General features: G+C 50.5%; 1 protein-coding gene across 2 annotated transcripts in view; it reads right to left on the minus strand.

The window, feature by feature from the left end:
* Nucleotides 1-436: 436 nt before the first annotated feature.
* Relb (RELB proto-oncogene, NF-kB subunit) overlaps nucleotides 437-17,852 on the minus strand; it is a 28,747-nt gene continuing 11,331 nt past the window's right edge. The window contains exons 4-11 of one of the 2 annotated variants that reach the window (XM_036182933.1): nucleotides 17,297-17,454; nucleotides 15,804-15,895; nucleotides 14,995-15,126; nucleotides 12,937-13,041; nucleotides 9,679-9,894; nucleotides 7,540-7,608; nucleotides 7,346-7,423; nucleotides 437-1,291 (exon numbers count right to left, since the gene is read on the minus strand). In XM_036182933.1, coding sequence (XP_036038826.1) covers nucleotides 903-1,291; nucleotides 7,346-7,423; nucleotides 7,540-7,608; nucleotides 9,679-9,894; nucleotides 12,937-13,041; nucleotides 14,995-15,126; nucleotides 15,804-15,895; nucleotides 17,297-17,454 — 1,239 coding nt within the window. In that variant the 3' untranslated portion in view covers nucleotides 437-902. The remainder of the gene's footprint in view (nucleotides 1,292-7,345; nucleotides 7,424-7,539; nucleotides 7,609-9,678; nucleotides 9,895-12,936; nucleotides 13,042-14,994; nucleotides 15,127-15,803; nucleotides 15,896-17,296; nucleotides 17,455-17,852) is intronic. The other variant, XM_036182925.1, reaches the window with a different exon arrangement.

A 17,852-nucleotide genomic window follows, 5' to 3' on the forward strand; every position in this document is an offset into this window, starting at 1 on the left:
CGTGTATAGAAAGGAGATTTATTAGAATGACTTACAGGCTGTGGTCCAGCTAATCCAACAATGACTGGCTATGAGCAGGAACTCTAAACATCCAGTAGTTGCTCAGTCCACAACGCTGAATGTCTCAGCTGGTCTTCAGTATACACAAGAATCCCAAAGAAGTAGGCTCTAAAGCCTGTGAAAAATGGACTTGCTAGCAAGGAGAGAGCAAGCAGGCAAAGAGCAAAAGCTTCCTTCTTCCATGATCTTATGTAGGCTTCTAGCAGGAAGCATGGCCCGGATTAGGTCTGGATTACTTCAAATTAAGCAAAAATCCCTCACATATGTGTCCTCCACTTTGGGGTTTTAGTTTCAGATGTAGCCAAGCTGATAACTAAGAATAGCCAGCACACATTCTGAGCTGCCATGTGGGTGCTGGGATTGATCCTGGGGCCTCTGCAAGAACAGCAATAGCTCTTAACTACTGAATCATCTCACCAGCCCCTCAGCCACAACTGCTCCATTCCAAACTGACCTAGTGTTCCCCAGGCAAAGAAGAGAAGCGACCCCTAAGGCTCAAAAAAAAAACCTAATTTTTATTGGGAAAACTGCACAAACAATTTACCCCCACCTTCAGGATCAGGGAAGAGGGTTGGGGATCTGCTCCCTCCTCCCCTATGTACAATCTCTCAGAATCTGTCCTGAGAAGGGGCCCACCTACAGGATCCCTTTTTCCTCTTCAGACTCAGTGTTTTCATCTGTAAAATGGGCTCAAGGAGAGCTGGAGCTCACCCCAGCTTCTTGCAAGCAATGCAGATGTCTGATTCAGGATGAGGAAGCTGGAAGACTGATGAAGGTTGGCCTCAGGGAATGGGGTGCTGCACCACACTCCTCACCCAGTACCTCCTCTGGCACCTCAGAGGCTACGTGGCTTCAGGCCCTGGGGACAGGAGGCCACCCCCAAAAGCTGCCTCTCGGTATTGGTTGGGGAACATGTTGCTGCCCACAAGGCTGGCGGTGCCAACATCCCCAGGACCTGGGGCTGCATACGAGTCCAGCGTCAGGGGATCTGGGCCGGGAGACTCCACAACTGTAGCCCCTGCACCCCCACCACCCACCACAGCGCTGGCAAGAGGTGGTGCTGGGGGAAGCAGGTCCAACATGGTGAAGAGTGTAGGGGCAGAAGGGTCATAGGCAAAGCCATCGTCCAGGAGGTCAGGGCCGCCAGGAGGCTCCAAGCCAGGAAGGGATATGGCACTGGGGAAGAAATCAGTGTCTGTCGGCTGCAGAGCTGACGGCGGGAGGAACAGGCCTAGTGAAGAGAGAAGGATGGCTGGATTTAGGACCCACCTCTAGCCATGCAGTAACTAACCTGGACCCCATGGTACTAAATATATTGTTTTGTTTTGTTTTCTCTGTGTAGCCCTGGCTGGCCTGCAACTCGCATTGCAGACCAGGCCGCCTGCCTCTGCATCCTGAGTGCTGGGATTAAAGGGTGCACCACCACTGCCCAGCAAATGTATTCTATCTTAGGCCCTTAACCTTAACCTAAGTAAGAAGGAAATACCACCACCCCATTCCAATGTGTGTGTGTGTGTGTGTGTGTGTGTGTGTGTGTGTGTGTGTGTGTACATGCTGTATGTGAGTGGGCATACCCGCTGCCATTGTGCATGGAAGGTCAGAGTTCACCTGTGGAGTCATTTCATTCCTGCTACTTCTATATGGAGACAGAACTCAGATCCAAGATTGCATGGCAGCCACTATTGTCTTTATCCACTGAGCCATCTCACTAGACCATACTTTTTTAATGTGTGTGAGTGTTTGCCTTTGTTTATAATTTATACATGTGAGTTCCACAAGACCCTGTCTTTAAGGAGGCCATGGTGAAGGGATGGCTCTGTGGTTAAGAACACTTGCTGCTCTTGCAAAGGAAGAAGGTTGGGTTCCAGTCCCCACTTTCAGCAGCTCAAATCCACCTGTAATTCCAGCTCCTGAGGATCTGACACCCCCTCTGGCCTCTGTGGGCAACTGCATGTCCATGCCCACCCTCACACTGATCTGCATACACGTACATGCAAATAAGTAAAAGTAAAGGCAAGGTCTCAGGCCACGCAGACCCCTCACTGGTTAAAGGTGCTTCCTGCCACCCCTGACGACTGATGCAAGTTCAGTCAAGAAGAAAACTGACTCCTCTAAGTTGTTCTCTGATCTCCACATACATGCAAAATAAATAAATAAATGTTTAAAAAAATCTTTAAAAATAAGACGGGCTGGAGAGATGGCTCAGAGGTGAAGAGCACTGGCTGCTCTTCCAGAGGTCCTGAGTTCAATTCCCAGCAACCACATGGTGGCTCACAACCATCTGTAATGAGATCTGGCGCCCTCTTCTGGCCTGCAGGGATAGATGCAGACAGAACACTGTATACACAATAAATAAATCTTTTAAAAAAAAATATCATTAAAAAAAAAAGTAAGACATGGTCTCTTATAGACCAGGCTAACCTTAGATGTGCTAAACAGCCAAAGATATCTCTGGACTCTGGATTCTCTTGCCTCCATCTGCCAAGTGCTACAACATCTGAATTTTTACATGGTGTTGGGGATCAAACCCAAGGCCTTGTACACTAAGTTCCCTCTCACAATAGAGCTATACCCCCCAGTCCATCATTCTTCTTTAATAAGCAAATTATTATTTTTAATATATGTACTTTTAAAGATTATTTATTATGTATACAGTGTTCTGCCTACATGTTTGCCTGCAGGCCAGAAGAGGGCACCAGGTCTCATTACAGATGGTTGTGAGCCACCATGTGGTTGCTGGGAATTGAACTCAGGACCTCTGGCAGAGCAGTCGGTGCTCTTAACCTCTGAGCCACCTCTCCAGCCCCCAAAAAGCAAATTATTAAAGGCAGTGAGTGAAGTAACAGCCAGTCACAGGCTATCCACTCGCAGAACCAGAGCAGGAGCCAGGCTCCCAAAACAAGCAGGGTTGAGGACATAGCTGTGGTGGAGTGGGTACGGAGGGAGACAGACAGACAGAGAGGGAGAGACAGAGACTCCCTTGCAGCCACTGTAGAATTCACCACACTAGAGTCCGACCTCAGCCTCCCATGTGCTGGGTTGCAGGTGTGAGTCACCATGCCTGCCCTCCTTGCTGTCATATGTCCTAGTTAGCTTTAACTGTCAATCTGACACAGCCTAGAGTCACCTAGAAGGGAATACTGGGATTTTGTGGTTGTTGTTTGTTAGTTTTTTGTTTTGTGTTTTTGTTTTGTTTTGTTTTGTTTTTTCAAGACAAGGTTTCTCTGTGTAGCTTTGCTCCTTTCCTGGAACTCACTCTGTAGCCCAGGCTGGTCTCAAACTCACAGAGATCCGCCTGCCTCTGCCTCCCGAGTGCTGGGATTAAAGGCGTGTGCTGCCACCACCACTGGGCTGGGAAGAGAATTCTAATTGAGGGATTGCCCAGATCAGATTGGCCTAGGGGCATAACTACAGGGAATTGTCTCAATTGTTAACTGACACAGAATGGCCCAGCCCACCGTGAGCAGCAACATTCCCTGGGCAGGTCGTCTTGGGCTGAATAAAAATGCTAGCCAAGCATGGGTCTGCCAGTGAGCAAGCCAGCAATCCGTGTTCCTCCATGGCTTCTGCTTCAAGTTCCTGCCTCGACTTCCCTCAGTGATGAACGGTGACCTAAAGCTCAATTAAATGCTTGCCTTCTCCTCCCGTTAGGTGTTGCAATTTGGTCTTGGATATTCTCACAGCAGCAGAAGTTAAGGAGAACTCACTAATGTTCTGCTAACTGGAGCGTGTGGAGTTGCTAGCAAGAGCTGCAGCAGCTACCTTTGGCCAGGAGATGGAAACCTCACATTAAAAGGGGCGAGGGCTCTGCCGCACACATAGCCAGCAGACCATTCCTGGGGCAGTTCCCGCCCCACTGTCTTTGTGAGAGAGACAAGGCTCCAGCCTGTCACTCTGAAGCTTGGTGTGATACAGCTAAAAGTGAACTGCTTTAGCAAGGCCTGGACTGGTGGCCCACACCTTTAATCCCAGCAGGAGCCAACGGATCTCTGTGAGTTTATTATCAGCGCGGGCTGCATAAGACTGCTTAAAAAAAACAGAAAGTCCATATACCCAGAATTCCTAGGCTGCTTTTTTAGAGGCGGGTTTCTAATCATCACTTGGGTGACTTTGCCGGCATGAATGAGGGCGGGGCCGTGAGACTTGGGAAACCTGAGGGCAGCTGATGGAGATGGCTAGGATTGGTGGTTGCTAGGGAAAAAGTCGCTGTGCAACAGGTTGGGTACCAGCTGCATGAAAACCAGACAGGGCCATGGTACAGCAAACCCTAGGGTTGGCTGGCTCTGGCGACAGCCTCTGAGGGACTAGCAGCTGGCTGCGACTTGGGTGTCCTGAAGCAAGCTGAGGTAGTGGGGAGACATTCCTTTGTTTTATCATTTTCTTTTTTTGTTTTTGTTTGTTTGTTTGTTTTTCCAGACAGGGTCTCTCTGTGTAGCCCTGGCTGCCCTGGAACTCACTCTGTAGCCCAGGTTGGCCTCACACTCAGAGATCCTTCTGGCTCTGCCTCCTGAGTGCTGGGATTAAAGGCATATGCCACCACTGCCCGGATCTCACCCTTTTCTTCTTTGTGTGTAAGTGTGTGCACATGAGTGCACATGGATACAGTTGTGTGGTCCGATAGGCCAGGCGGTGGCTGTGCTGGGAAAAGGCTCAGACCTGGAGATGAGCTGGATGCCATCCTTCTGTCTGCTGCTGTCAGACTCACTCACCACTGCTCTTCCATACAGATGTCCTCAGTGTCCAGCCCTCCCCGCACCACCACCCCCACCCCCAGCGCCTCTCTGAGCCTCCGGCTTTAAACCTGTGCCAAGCAGGGGACAGCAATGGTGTGCAAACTGAGGAGTAAGCATGAGCACAGCCCAGAGGCCTGTCACCGAATGTCCGTAAGAAGGAACTGACTGCCGGACGGTGTGGCGCATGCCTCGAAATCCAGAGCCAGGAGGATCTCTGTGAGTTCGAGGCCAGCCTGGGCTACAGAGTGAGATCCAGCATAGGCTCCAAAGCTACACAGAGAAACCGTGTCTCGAAGGAAAAAAAAAAAAAAAAAGGAACTGACTTAGGGGGCTGGAGAGATGGCTCAGTGGTTAAGGGTACTGGCTGATCTTCTAGAGGACCAGAATTCAATTCCCAGCACCCACATGGCAGCTCACAACTGTCTATTTGTACCCAGTTCCAGGGGACCTAGTACTCTCTCAAAAAAAAAAAAAAAAATGCAGGCAAAACACCAATGCACATAAAATAAAATAAAAATAAATCAATCATTAAACATTTAAAAAAAAAAAGGGTTGGGGATTTAGCTCAGTGGTAGAGCGCTTGCCTAGTAAGCGCAAGGCCCTGGGTTCGATCCTCAGCTAAAAAGAAAAAAAAGAAACTGATTTAGATCTGGGGACTGTAGCTCAGTTGTGAGAGTGCTTGCCTAGCATTCATGAAGCCCTGAGTTCAATCCCCAGGACCACATAAACCCAGAGTGATAGTACATGCCAATAACCTAAGCACTTGGGAGGTAGAGGAAGAAGGATCAGAAGTTCGAGGTCACTCCTCTACTACTAGCCTGGGTGACAGACCTTAAAAATAGATAAATAAAATAAAATGAAATAACTGAGTTGGCCCTGGTATCTCATACCTGTAATCCCAGCATTTGGGAGGCTGAGACAGGGTTCCATATGTTCCAAACTAGCCTGGGCTAGACAGATACGCTGACTCAAAATAAGGACAAAATTAGGGCCAAATGTAGTGGTACCCACCTTTAATCTGAGTGCTCAAGAGGCAGAGGCAGAAGGATGTCTGAGTTTAAAGCCAAGCTGATCTACATAGGAAAGTCCAGGCCAGCCAGGGCTGCAGAATGAGACCCTGTCTCATCAAACAAACAAAAAAAAAAACTGGGCTGGTGAGATCCCAAGCATGTGCCGTTGCATCTGAATTGTGTGGACTGGGGAGAAATGCAGGGTTCTGGCATGCCACATGACCAGCTAGCTGCCTAGTTAGCTACAGCCCAGCCCAGAGTAAAAGGCAATGCACAAGCCCAGATCTGTGAAGATCTTTCCAGGTCTGGTGCAATCACTCAGCAGGTGAAAATACTTGCTACAGATCCCTGATGACCTGAGTTCAATCCATGGAACCCTCTGTAAAGATGGAAAGGACTGACTCTATCTACAAAGTTGGGGTTTTATGTTTTGTTTTTTGTTTTTGTTGGTTTGTTGGTTGGTTGGTTGGTTGGTTGGTTGGTTGGTTTTGAGATAGGGTCTCATTATGTAGTCCTGGCTAGCCTGGGACTTGCTGTTTAGACCCAAGCTGGCCTTGAACTCATAAAGATGTACCTGCTTCTGCCTCCCAGGTACTGGGACTAAAGGTGTGCAATACCATATCTAGCCTGCCTCCATACATGTGCTGTGACACACATGCACTCATACACACATAATCACAGAAATTAATAAAATAAATTTAAAAGGTAATTTTAAAAGATTTTTTTCTAAGGATCCCTGAGGCTCAGAGAGGTGGAGCAACTTGTAAAAAGTCACACAGCAAATGTATTCCCTGCAGAGATCACAGTATCTGTTCTGTCTCTAAAGCCTTCTAATTACTCTTCCATGAGAAGTAATGTTTGACACAGAGTCTCTCTGTCTTGGAACTTTATGTAGACTACGTTGGCCTTTGACTATTAGTATTCCCCTAACTCGGTGTCCTGAGTGCCACTGCCCGGTTCCTAGACCTCTTACTCTTTTTACTCCATGTAGCTAGATGTGTGGTCAGCTGCTGACCTTGGAACAGCGTTCAGAGGAGGTGAAGAAATCAAAATAAGGCTGAAGGGATGGCCCAGCGGTTAAGAGCACTCTTGCTGAGGACCCAGGTTCTCTTTCCAGCATCCACACGGCAGCTCACAACCATCAGTAACTACAGTTCAAGAGGATCTGACACCCTCTTCTGGCCTCTACAAGCACCAGGTATGCATATGGTGCGTGGACATATGTACAAGCAAAACGCCCATGCATACATACATACAAGACAAAATATTCTTTTTAAATCATGAAAAGAAAAAAAAAAAAAAAAAAGCAGGGCGGTGGTGGCACAGGCCTTTAATCCCAGCACTGGGGAGGCAGAGGCAGGAGGATCTCTGTGAGTTCGAGGCCAGCCTGGGCTACAGAGTGAGTTCCAGGAAAAGGCGCAAAACTACACAGAGAAACCCTGTCTCGAAAAACCAAAAAAAGGGAAAAAAGGAAATCAGGAAAACAGGGCGGGGCTTCCTATTGGCCCACATGGGGAAGAAAGCCGCAGATGCTGCACTCACCTGAGCTGTGGCCCGGCAGGAAGTGGTCCAAGAACACTGGCTTCTTTTTCCGTCGTTTGCTTTCAATTCCGTGTGGGTCTGAGGGAAGGTGAAGACAAGGGTTCCTTACCCTCCCAACCCACCCTCCCAAAGCAGGCCACTTGTCCCCTCCCAAGAACCTGGGGGTAGGGGTGGGAAGGGGTGGAGGGGCACACCAGAGCTACTCAGCTCCCCAAGGACGTCAGGGAGTCCCCGCTTCCTCTTCTTATCCACACCATAGCTGTCTGTTAAGGAGAGAGCAGAAGCATCAGAGCATCACACAGCAGTTAACTGCAGGGGTCTCTGTGACAGACACTGAGGTCACATGACGGTCACAGAGGTCACATGATGGTCACAGAGGTCACTGTGACAGACACTGAGGTCATATGATGGTCACAGAAGTCACTGTGACAGACATTGAGGTCACATGACGGTCACAGAGGTCACTATGACATTCATAGAGGTCATTAAAAGGAGAAGGGCTTGGTCTTCACCAACTTAAGCAAGCATATTTCTATAAACCTAATTAGGATAAAAGCTCAGTACAGTTCTCTGCAGATCCTATCTCAGGACCTTTTTTGTTTTGTTTTTTGTTTTTGTTTTGTTTTAAAGATTTATTATGGATACAGTGTTCTGTCTGCATATATCCCTGCAGGCCAGAAGAGGGCACCAGATCTCATTACAGGTGGTTGTGAGCCACCATGTGGGTGCTGGGAATTGAACTCAGGACCTCTGGAAGAGCAGTCAGTGCTCTTAACCTCCGAGCCATCTCTCCAGCCCCTTGTTTTGTTTTTTGAGATAGTGTTTCTCTGTAGTTTTGGTGCCTGTCTTGGGTCTCGCTCTGTAGCCCAGGCTGGCCTCGAACTCACAGAGATCCGCCAGGCTCTGCCTCCCAAGTGCTGGAATTCCAGGCGTGTGCCCCAGCCGCCTCCCCCCCTCTCCCGGTCAGGACCTGTGCAGTCCAGCTGCTCCCACCTTCTCTGTGTGGACACTGTCTATGCACGTGTGTGGACGCTGTCTATGCACATGTGTGGAGGCTGTCTATGCACATGTGGAGGCTGTCTATGCACGTGTGGAGGCTGTCTATGCACATGTGTGGACGCTGACTATGCACGTGTGTGGAGGCTGTCTATGCACGTGTGTGGAGGCTGTCTATGCACGTGTGTGGACGCTGACTATGCACGTGTGTGGACACTGACTATACACGTGTGTGGACGCTGTCTATGCACGTGTGTGGAGGCTGTCTATGCACGTGTGTGGACGCTGACTATGCACGTGTGTGGACGCTGACTATACACGTGTGTGGACGCTGTCTATGCACGTGTGTGGACGCTGTCTATGCACGTGTGTGGAGGCTGTCTATGCACGTGTGTGGAGGCTGTCTATGCACGTGTGTGGAGGCTGTCTATGCACGTGTGTGGAGGCTGTCTATGCACGTGTGTGGAGGCTGTCTATGCACGTGTGTGGACGCTGACTATGCACGTGTGTGGACGCTGACTATGCACGTGTGTGGACGCTGTCTATGCACGTGTGTGGACGCTGTCTATGCACGTGTGTGGAGGCTGTCTATGCACGTGTGTGGAGGCTGTCTATGCACGTGTGTGGAGGCTGTCTATGCACGTGTGTGGAGGCTGTCTATGCACGTGTGTGGAGGCTGTCTATGCACGTGTGTGGAGGCTGTCTATGCACGTGTGTGGAGGCTGTCTATGCACGTGTGTGGAGGCTGTCTATGCACGTGTGTGGAGGCCAGAGCCTGCCTTGGTTACCATTCCTCATCTGTCATCTTTTGTTTTATTTTGCTCTTCTGTTTTGAGATGCAGCTTCCTAGTGGCCTGCGGTTGCTGACCAGCCTGGGTCTTGCTGGTTAGACGTCTCAGGAACCCAGCTGACTCAACTCCATCTTTCCAGTGCTAGGAACCTGCCTGGCTCTCTACCAGGATGCTGGGAATTGAACTCAGGTCTCATGCCCGCAAGGCATGCACTTTACTTAACTGAGCTACTGCCCCCAGCCCTGCTTTCTGCTTCTTGTGTTTTTGTTTTTTTTTTTAACTATTTTTTAGTATCATTACATATGCAGTGTTCTGCCAACAGGCATACATGCAGAGGGTGCCAGATCTGCGCCAGATCTTATTACAGATGGTTGTGGTTGCTGGGAATTGAACTCAGGATGTCTGGAAGAGCAGCCAGTGCTCTTAACCTCTGAGCCATCTCTCCAGCCCGCTTTCTGCTTCTAATTCTTCCCCAGATATACTTCCTCAAGCAAGGCCAAAGACCTGATCTCCAGAGTTAGGGGTAGCTGTGGGTGGAGCGGTTACCGTGATCCCGAGGCAGGTACGTGAAGGGCAGTGGCTCACTGCACACCCCGTCCGTGAGCCTCTGTAGGAAGACATTGACAGTCACAGGCTCTGCGATCTCCAGGTCCTCATAGGGTGGTGTCTTGAACACAATGGCAATCTGCCGGTGCACATCAGCTTGAGAGAAGTCAGCTCTGCCTTCCCAGGAAGCCGTGCTGAACACCACGGATATGTCCTCTGGTGGAGGTAGGTCAGGGTAAGGACACTGCTAAGCCACAGGATTGGAATGGGCTACTGGGCCCCTACTCACTCAGTCTCTCCCCAATCAAATTAGTATTTCAAATAATAAAATTACCCAGGGAGGCACCCTTTTAAAGCCAACACTCAGGAGGCAGAGGAGAGAACCTCGGTAGTGTGAAGGTAGCCTGGTCTACACAGTGAGATTCTGGTCTGCCAGGGGAACACAGTGAGCCCCTGTCCAAAACAAACAAACAAACAACAAACCCAACTACCCAGGGTCCCTCCACAAAAGAAACTAACACAGGTTTGATGACAAGGACCTACAACCTCAGCACTTAGGATACTGAGGCAGGAGGATTGTGAATTCAAGGTATGCCTAGATAACCAAGTGTGGCTCTACCTCCAAATGTGGTGTAAAAGAACTAGGGATATAGTTCAGTGGGGCGGAGCTTGTATAAAATCCACCAGGGAGGTCTGGAGGTGTGGTCAGTGATAGAGCTTCTGCCTAGAATCCCCCAGTGAGGGGCTGGGGTGTGGCTCAGTGGTAGAGCCCCTGCCTAGAATCCCCCAGTGAGGGGCTGGGGTGTGGCTCAGTGGTAGAGCTTCTACCTAGAATCCCCCAGTGAGGGGCTGGGGTGTGGTTCAGTGGTAGAGCCCCTGCCTAGAATCCCCCAGTGAGGGGCTGGGGTGTGGCTCAGTGGTAGAGCTTCTACCTAGAATCCCCCAGTGAGGGGCTGGGGTGTGGCTCAGTGGTAGAGCCCCTGCCTAGAATCCCCCAGTGAGGGGCTGGGGGTGTGGCTCAGTGGTAGATCACATCCTATGATTCCAAACATTCCTAATAAACCAAACACAAGGGTCTGAAGAGATGGCTCAGCAATTAAGAGCACTGGCTGCTTTTCCAGAAGACTAGGGTTCTCTTCCCAGCACACAACCATCTATTACTCCAGTTGCAGGGGATCTAACACCCTCAAGCACTGCACGCACCTGGCACACAGACATACATGCAAACAAAATACCCACACACATAAAAGAAATAATAGCGCCAGGTGGTGGTGGCAGCACGCGCCTTTAATCCCAGCACTCGGGAGGCAGAGCCAGGCAATCTCTGAGCTCAGGCCAGCCTGGTGAACAGAGTGAGATCCAGGACAGCCACCAAAACTACACAGAGAAACCCTGTCTCAGAAAAAAAAAAATAATAATAGCAACAATAATAAAAATGTGAAACAAAAACCTGGACAATTCCCAGGAAACCTCTTGCTTTATGATCATCGTCGTCGTAACAGGTGGAGAGAAAGCAAACAAGGTGGGAAAATGTCCTGCCCTGTCATTTGCTTGTTTTTAAATGTCCTTTCCTCAACTGGCTTGAAAAGAAAAACAAATGAGAAACCACCCTCTCCTCAAGACTGTTCCACTGGGGACAAGGCAAGAGTCCCCTCCCTTTCTCTCACGGACACCTCTGTATCACATGGTGATATATTGTGTACCAAATAAAATTTGCCTGAAGATCAGAGGACAGAGCCACAGAGTTAGCCACAGAGGTCAGGCAGTGATGGCACACGCCTTTAATCCTAGCACTTGGAGGCAGAGGTAGAGATCTGTCTGGGTCTCTGTGAGTTCAAGGCCACACTGGGCTACATGAGATTGATCCAATCTAGGAGAGAAACAGAGCCAGGCAGTGGTGGCACACACCTTTAATCCCAGTATTTGAGATCTCACGCCTTTGCTTGGGAAGCATGCACACCTTTAATCCCAGCACTAGGAAGGTTGAGACAGGAACTGATACAGCCGGGCAGAGAAAGGCATATAAGGCGTGAGGAGACAGGAACTCAAGCCCCTTCAGCTGAGGACTCAGGAGCATTCCATCTAAGGACTTGTGGAGATGGGATCAGCTGAGGAGTTGGCGAGAAGTGGCCATGGCTTGCTTCCTCTGATCTTTCAGCATTTACCCCAACATCTGGCTCCAGGTTTTTGTTATAAAAACAATTTGTACAGTAGTATCATTCACATTTTCCTTCTTTTGTTGATGACTTGAATGATTTTTGAGACAGCGTCTCACTGTGTAGATAAGGCTGGCTTGAAACCTTCTTGCTTCAACCTTCCAGTGTGCTGGGATTACAAACATGTGCCATCAGACTGGTTTAATTATACATTATAGTCCTGGTATGAAATTCAGGGCCTCATGCATACGAGATAAGCTAGTATGAGCTCCTCACTGAGGGATCCTAGGCAGGGGCTCTACCACTGAGCCACAACCCAGGCCCTCACTGGGGGATTCTAGGCAGGGGCTCCACCACTGAGTCACACCCCAGCCCCTCACTGAGGGATCCTAGGCAGGGGCTCTACCACTGAGCCACAACCCAGGCCCTCACTGAGGGATTCTAGGCAGGGGCTCTACCACTGAGTCACACCCCAGCCCCTCACTGGGGGATTCTAGGCAGGGGCTCTACCACTGAACCCCACCCCAGCCCCTCACTGGGGGATTCTAGGCAGGGGCTCTACCACTGAGCCACACCCCAGCCCCTCACTGGGGGATTCTAGGCAGGGGCTCCACCACTGAGCCACACCCCAGCCCCTCACTGGGGGATTCTAGGCAGGTGCTCTTCTGCTTAGCTTCCACCCCCCCCCCTTTTTTTTTCTTTGGTTTTTAAAGACAGGGTTTCTCTATGTAACAGTGCTGGCTGGCTGTTCTGGATGGAACTCCCTTTGTAGACCAGGCTGGCCTCAAACTCACCGAGATCTGCCTGCCTCTGCCTCCAAAGTGCTGGGATCAAAGGTGTGCATGACCACCGCCCAGCCCCCCAGTCCCTCTTAAAGCATCTGTGCAGTTGAATTTCTAGTGTGGCAGCATCCCGAAAGAGCACTGCATGCCCCTGGTCAGCTCACAGGCTGCCATACCTGGCAGAGACGAGCTAGCAAACAAAGGCCCTGCCTACATCTGCCTGACTCTGTAGCAGGGCTCTGACTCCCTCCAGAGTGCTGCCCTGGTCCACCAGCACCCACCTCTGCCTCCAGACCGTACAAAGTCTGTGGACCCCTCACCTTTTTGCACCTTGTCACACAGCAAGTACAGCTCCTCACCACCTGTGCACGGCCCGCTCTCCTTGTTGATCCGGCAAATCCGCAGCTCTGATGTGTTAGTGGACTCTGCAAAGGAACAATGACAGTTCAGTCACCACACCACGGTGCTTGCTGACGTCAGGTGAGAGACAGCAGAGGGAAGACACCCATCCAGGTAGGACACAGGATGCTCAGGCGGGAAGGTCCAACGTCCAGTGTACAATGGCCAGAACTCCACTCTGAAATCTGCTTAGTGTCCATCCAAAATGGAGACCCTCACACTCAGGAAGACTTGGCATGTCCAGGGTGACACAAGGTCCCCAGATGAGGATTCAAAACCTGAAATACTGCTTTTGTTTTACTGTTTCCCCCCAGTGGAAATGATGGAACCCAGGATCTTGTTAGATAAGAATTCTATCACTGTACAACACCCCCAGCCCCTCACTGGGGGATTCTAGACAGGGGCTCTACCACTGAGTCACACCCCAGCCCCTCACTGGGGGATTCTAGACAGGGGCTCTACCACTGAGTCACACCCCAGCCCCTCACTGGGGGATTCTAGGCAGGGGCTCCACCACTGAGCCACACCCCCAGCCCCTCACTGGGGGATTCTAGGCAGGGGCTCCACCACTGAGCCACACCCCCAGCCCCTCACTGGAGGATTCTAGGCAGGGGCTCTACCACTGAGCCTCACCCCAGCCCCTCACTGGGGGATTCTAGGTAGGGGCACTACCAGTGAGTCAGGCTCTGAGCTCTCATTTTTTGATCACCTTGATTAATCTTGATCATTTGCCCAAGCTGGCCTTGAACTCACTTCCCATCCTCCTGCCTGAGCCTCCCGTGGCTGGGATTACCCGTGTCACCAGGCCTACTTGCCACCTGACCTGTGTCCTGTCGTGCGCCCTTGTTTAGCCTGAGCAGTGGCCATTGCTCTTCTCTAATTAACAGCGATGAGAACTAAGGAGCCACTCCACCTCGGCCACGGGGAGTGGAGAGTGCTGAGCCATCCCTTAGGTCAGCACTAACCCCATGGCCTAGACCTGGTCAGTCAGAGCATCACCTCCCTGCGGCCACTGCTGAATGCTCAGAGGAGCAAATGACCAAGCTCCCAGCAAAGAGAGTGTGTGCAGAGGCTCTGAGCAAACACTGTATAATGTCAGGCATGGTAGTGTATGCTTGCAATTCCACACTCAGGAGGTGGAGGCAGGAGGACTGCTGATTTGCTCAGTTACACAGTGGGATCATGTCTTAAATAATAAACACAGGGCTTGGGGGTGTGGCTCAAGTACTTCCCTAACACGCACAAAACCCTGGGTTTGATCCCTAGTCCCAATAAATGGGTTACAGTAGTTCATACTGGTCATCTCAGTACTCAGGAGATCAGGAGTTCAAGGCCATCTCCAGCTACATAGACAGTTGAGACCAGCTGTAGGCTGTCTCAAAATGAACTATTGGCTACTGATGGATTCTGGGGGAGAGACCATCATCTTGTTGCTATTTGTGTACCCAAGAGTGAACCGTGAACCCACCAGGCCTAAGTGCATAGTTCTCAGGCTGTGGTCCTACAGGGATCCTGATTACAATCAGTGGGTTACAAAACAAAACACAAAGGTATGAATGTAGAAGGGCCTGTGGGAGGGAGAGAAGATGAGGGTGAGGGGCAGTGAGGAAACATAATGTACTGAATTGTCAAGGAACAAACTTAATCAATAAAAAGTACAAAAAGAAAAGAGAAATAAGTGCAGAAACAAGGAGCAAACTGTACAAGCGCGCAGGATGACACTGCCCATCCCAGGCTTTGAATGCAAACGCGATGTCTGGAGCTATGGCACTCACCGTGTGCCCAGCAGGGGAAAAGCGAGAATGAATGGAAGAAGTACAGACCCAGCTCCCCTGAGACTGCAAACATCAAACCACTGTGTAAATGTAGCAAAAACAAATAGAAAACCTCAATGATGCCCTGCTCATCCATGCCACTGTTGGGTGCTTTCTGAGCCCCGTGAGGAGTTAATCCCAAGGAACACAGCAGCCTTGACTCACTCTTATCGTAGACAGGTTCAGAGAGAACAGGGTCCAGGCGGCGCAACTGTCCCTGCTGGTCACGGTAGGAGGCCTGGAAGCAGATCCTGACTACATTCATGTCTACCTCCTGATGGTTCTTCAGGGAGCCAGCTGGGAGAGGACAAAGGGAGGCTGGAGTCAGCTGAGCTGCTGGAGGCGGGGTGGTGGAGGGGAAGGGGGCCAAGGGATGCACACTTGTCATCCCAGCACTGGGGAGGTGGAGGCAAGAAGATCCAGTGTTCAAGGCCATCCTCAGCTATATGGTAAGTTCAAGGACAGCCTGGTCTACATTGAGACCTTGTCTTGAAAACCAAAATGAAATCAAATAAAGGGGTCAGTGAGAGGGCTCAGTAGGTAAACGCACTTGCTGCAAAGCTGGAGAACCCGATTTCATTGGCCGGAACCCACATGGTGGAGGGAGGGAGCTGACTCCTATGGGGCATGCTTCGACCTCCACAGCATGTCCGTACCACACAAACCCACACACATACACACAAAATAAAATAAATACCTGTAATATCCTTTAATTTTTATTTTGTTAAGAAAGAAGCGGGGGGGGGGGGGGGGGGGGGTGCACGCCTTTAATCCCAGCACTCGGGAGGCAGAGGCAGGTGGTTCTCTGTGAGTTCGAGGCCAGCCTGGGCTACAGAGTGAGTTCCAGGAAAGGCACAAAGCTACACAGGGAATCCCTGTCTCGGAAAACCAAATAAATAAATAAGGAAAAAAGAGAAAAGAAGAAAAGCAACCAATGGGGGAGGGGAGGGAGGGGGGAGGGAGGGGGCACTGACCATTGTAGGGGTCAATTCCCAGCTGGATCTTCCGCTCAATGGCAGCTTCAATTTCCTTCTTCCGAACACACTGGATGCCCAGGTTGTTAAAGCTGAGCAGGAGACAGGAGGAGAGACTGTGAGGGCAGCCCCCTCTGGATGCTGCAGGCACCGGGCTCGGAGGAGCATCGGGAAAGGCCTCGGGTTTGAATCTCTCAGAGGCCACCAGGAGTCAGGGCGAGAACAAGAACCTGCCTTATTTTTACCATGTAAAAATGCCAGCCAGGCTCCTTTATATCCAAGAGAGCACAAAGTAAACCTGGTTCTCTACACCTGAGAAGCTGGAGCAAGGGAACCAGAATGTGAGGCTAGCCTGTGGTACGTAGAAAAAGTCAGGCCTCCAAAATAATTAAGTGAAAAACTCAATAAATGGCTAAGTGGTGCTTTTAGCTCTCAGGAGGTGGAGGCAGAAGGATCAAAAGTTCAAGGTAAAAATAAAATGTCCAGGTGGTGGTGGTGCATGGCTTTAATGTCAGCACTCTGAGTTCAAGGCCAGCCTGGGGGTTGGGGATTTAGCTCAGTGGTAGAGTGCTTGCCTAGCAAGCGTGCAAGGCCCTGGGTTCGGTCCTCAGCTCTGGGGAAAAAAAAAAAAAAAGGCCAGCCTGATCTACAAAGCAAGTTTCAGGACAGCCAGGACTAGACAGAGAAACCCTGTCTTGAAAAACCGAAAAAAAAAAAAAAAATAGGTCATGGTGATCAGGTGTGGTGGTACACTCTTAAGTCCCAGCCCTGGGGAGACAAAGGCAGGAGGATCTCTTTCCCAGGTAACAAGGTTCAGGCCAGCCAGGCTCACATAGTGAGAATGTGAAAAAAAAAAAAGGTCATCCTCAGCTACAATAGTGAATTTAAGGCTAGCCTGGCCTACATGAGACCTTGTCTCAAAAAAACCAAAAACTAGAGTTGATTAGTGGCTCTTTGCCAGCCAGGCTAACTACCTTGGTTCAGTCCTCAGAACCCACACAGTACAAGGAGAGAACTGACTGCCACAAGCCATCCTCTGCTGTGGGCAACACAGTTAGACCAGGCTGGAGTCCAGTGGCAGCTCTAATATTAAGTGAGCATCTGTGTTCAGTTCCCTCTCTGACCCTGTCTCCTCCACAGAACGGAGATAAATAGAACCCTAAGAGCTGGGCCTGCTGGTACCTGCCTGTGGAGACCGAGACAAGAGGATCTGAGTTCCAGGTTAGTTTTCACTACATGGCAAGACCCTGTCTCAAAAGGCAAAACAGAAAGCAAAACTGGAACGGAGAACGGGTGTGGCAGGTTTTCAGACCCAAGTGGTACACTGCCGCCTCCACACCTCACTTTCCCATCCAGCCAAGATGAGCAATGAAGGCCCAGCCCAAAGGCCTACGCCCTAGACTTTCCCAGGTGGCAAGGGCCACCTTTGGGATCTTTGAGCAGCGGGGAAAAGCTGGAGTCAAAGGTCAGGGATTGGAGTCAGGGTCTGGTACCTGTGCCTGGGGCTGATGTGAGGCCGCAGGCGCACCCTGCAGACACCATCGGTGCAGTCTTTGCCCACGAGGCTGTGTGGGTGTACCCGGTGTGGCCAGTCCTTCCATACAAGGCACGCCGTCACCTCCACCTCCCGCAGCCCGCCACAGTCTCGAAGCTGTAGGAAGACATGGGCTTATTGGGTGTTGGCTGGACCCCTGTCCCCATCAGAGCTCCCTGGGGCTCCCTTGTAGCTACCCTCACCTCTTCTCCCTAGATAAACCAGGGGAAGGCCCTGGTAGAGATCTCTCTCCTGCTCTGCTCTGCCATTAATCCCAGCCTGGATCCTACCGCCTACACCATTAATAAAACAACAAACAGCCAGGCGGTGGTGGCACATGCCTTTATTTCCAGCACTCAGGAGGCAGAAACAGGCAGATCTCTGTGAGTGCAAGGTCAACCTGGTCTACAGAGCGAGTTCCAGGGTAGCTGGGTCTACACAGAGAAACACTATCTAAAAGAAAACAAAACAAAACAAGGGGTTGGGACTGGAGAGATGGCTCAGAGGTTAAAAGC

Source organism: Onychomys torridus, chromosome 1, assembly GCF_903995425.1.
Source record: "Onychomys torridus chromosome 1, mOncTor1.1, whole genome shotgun sequence".
NCBI lineage: Eukaryota > Metazoa > Chordata > Mammalia > Rodentia > Cricetidae > Onychomys > Onychomys torridus.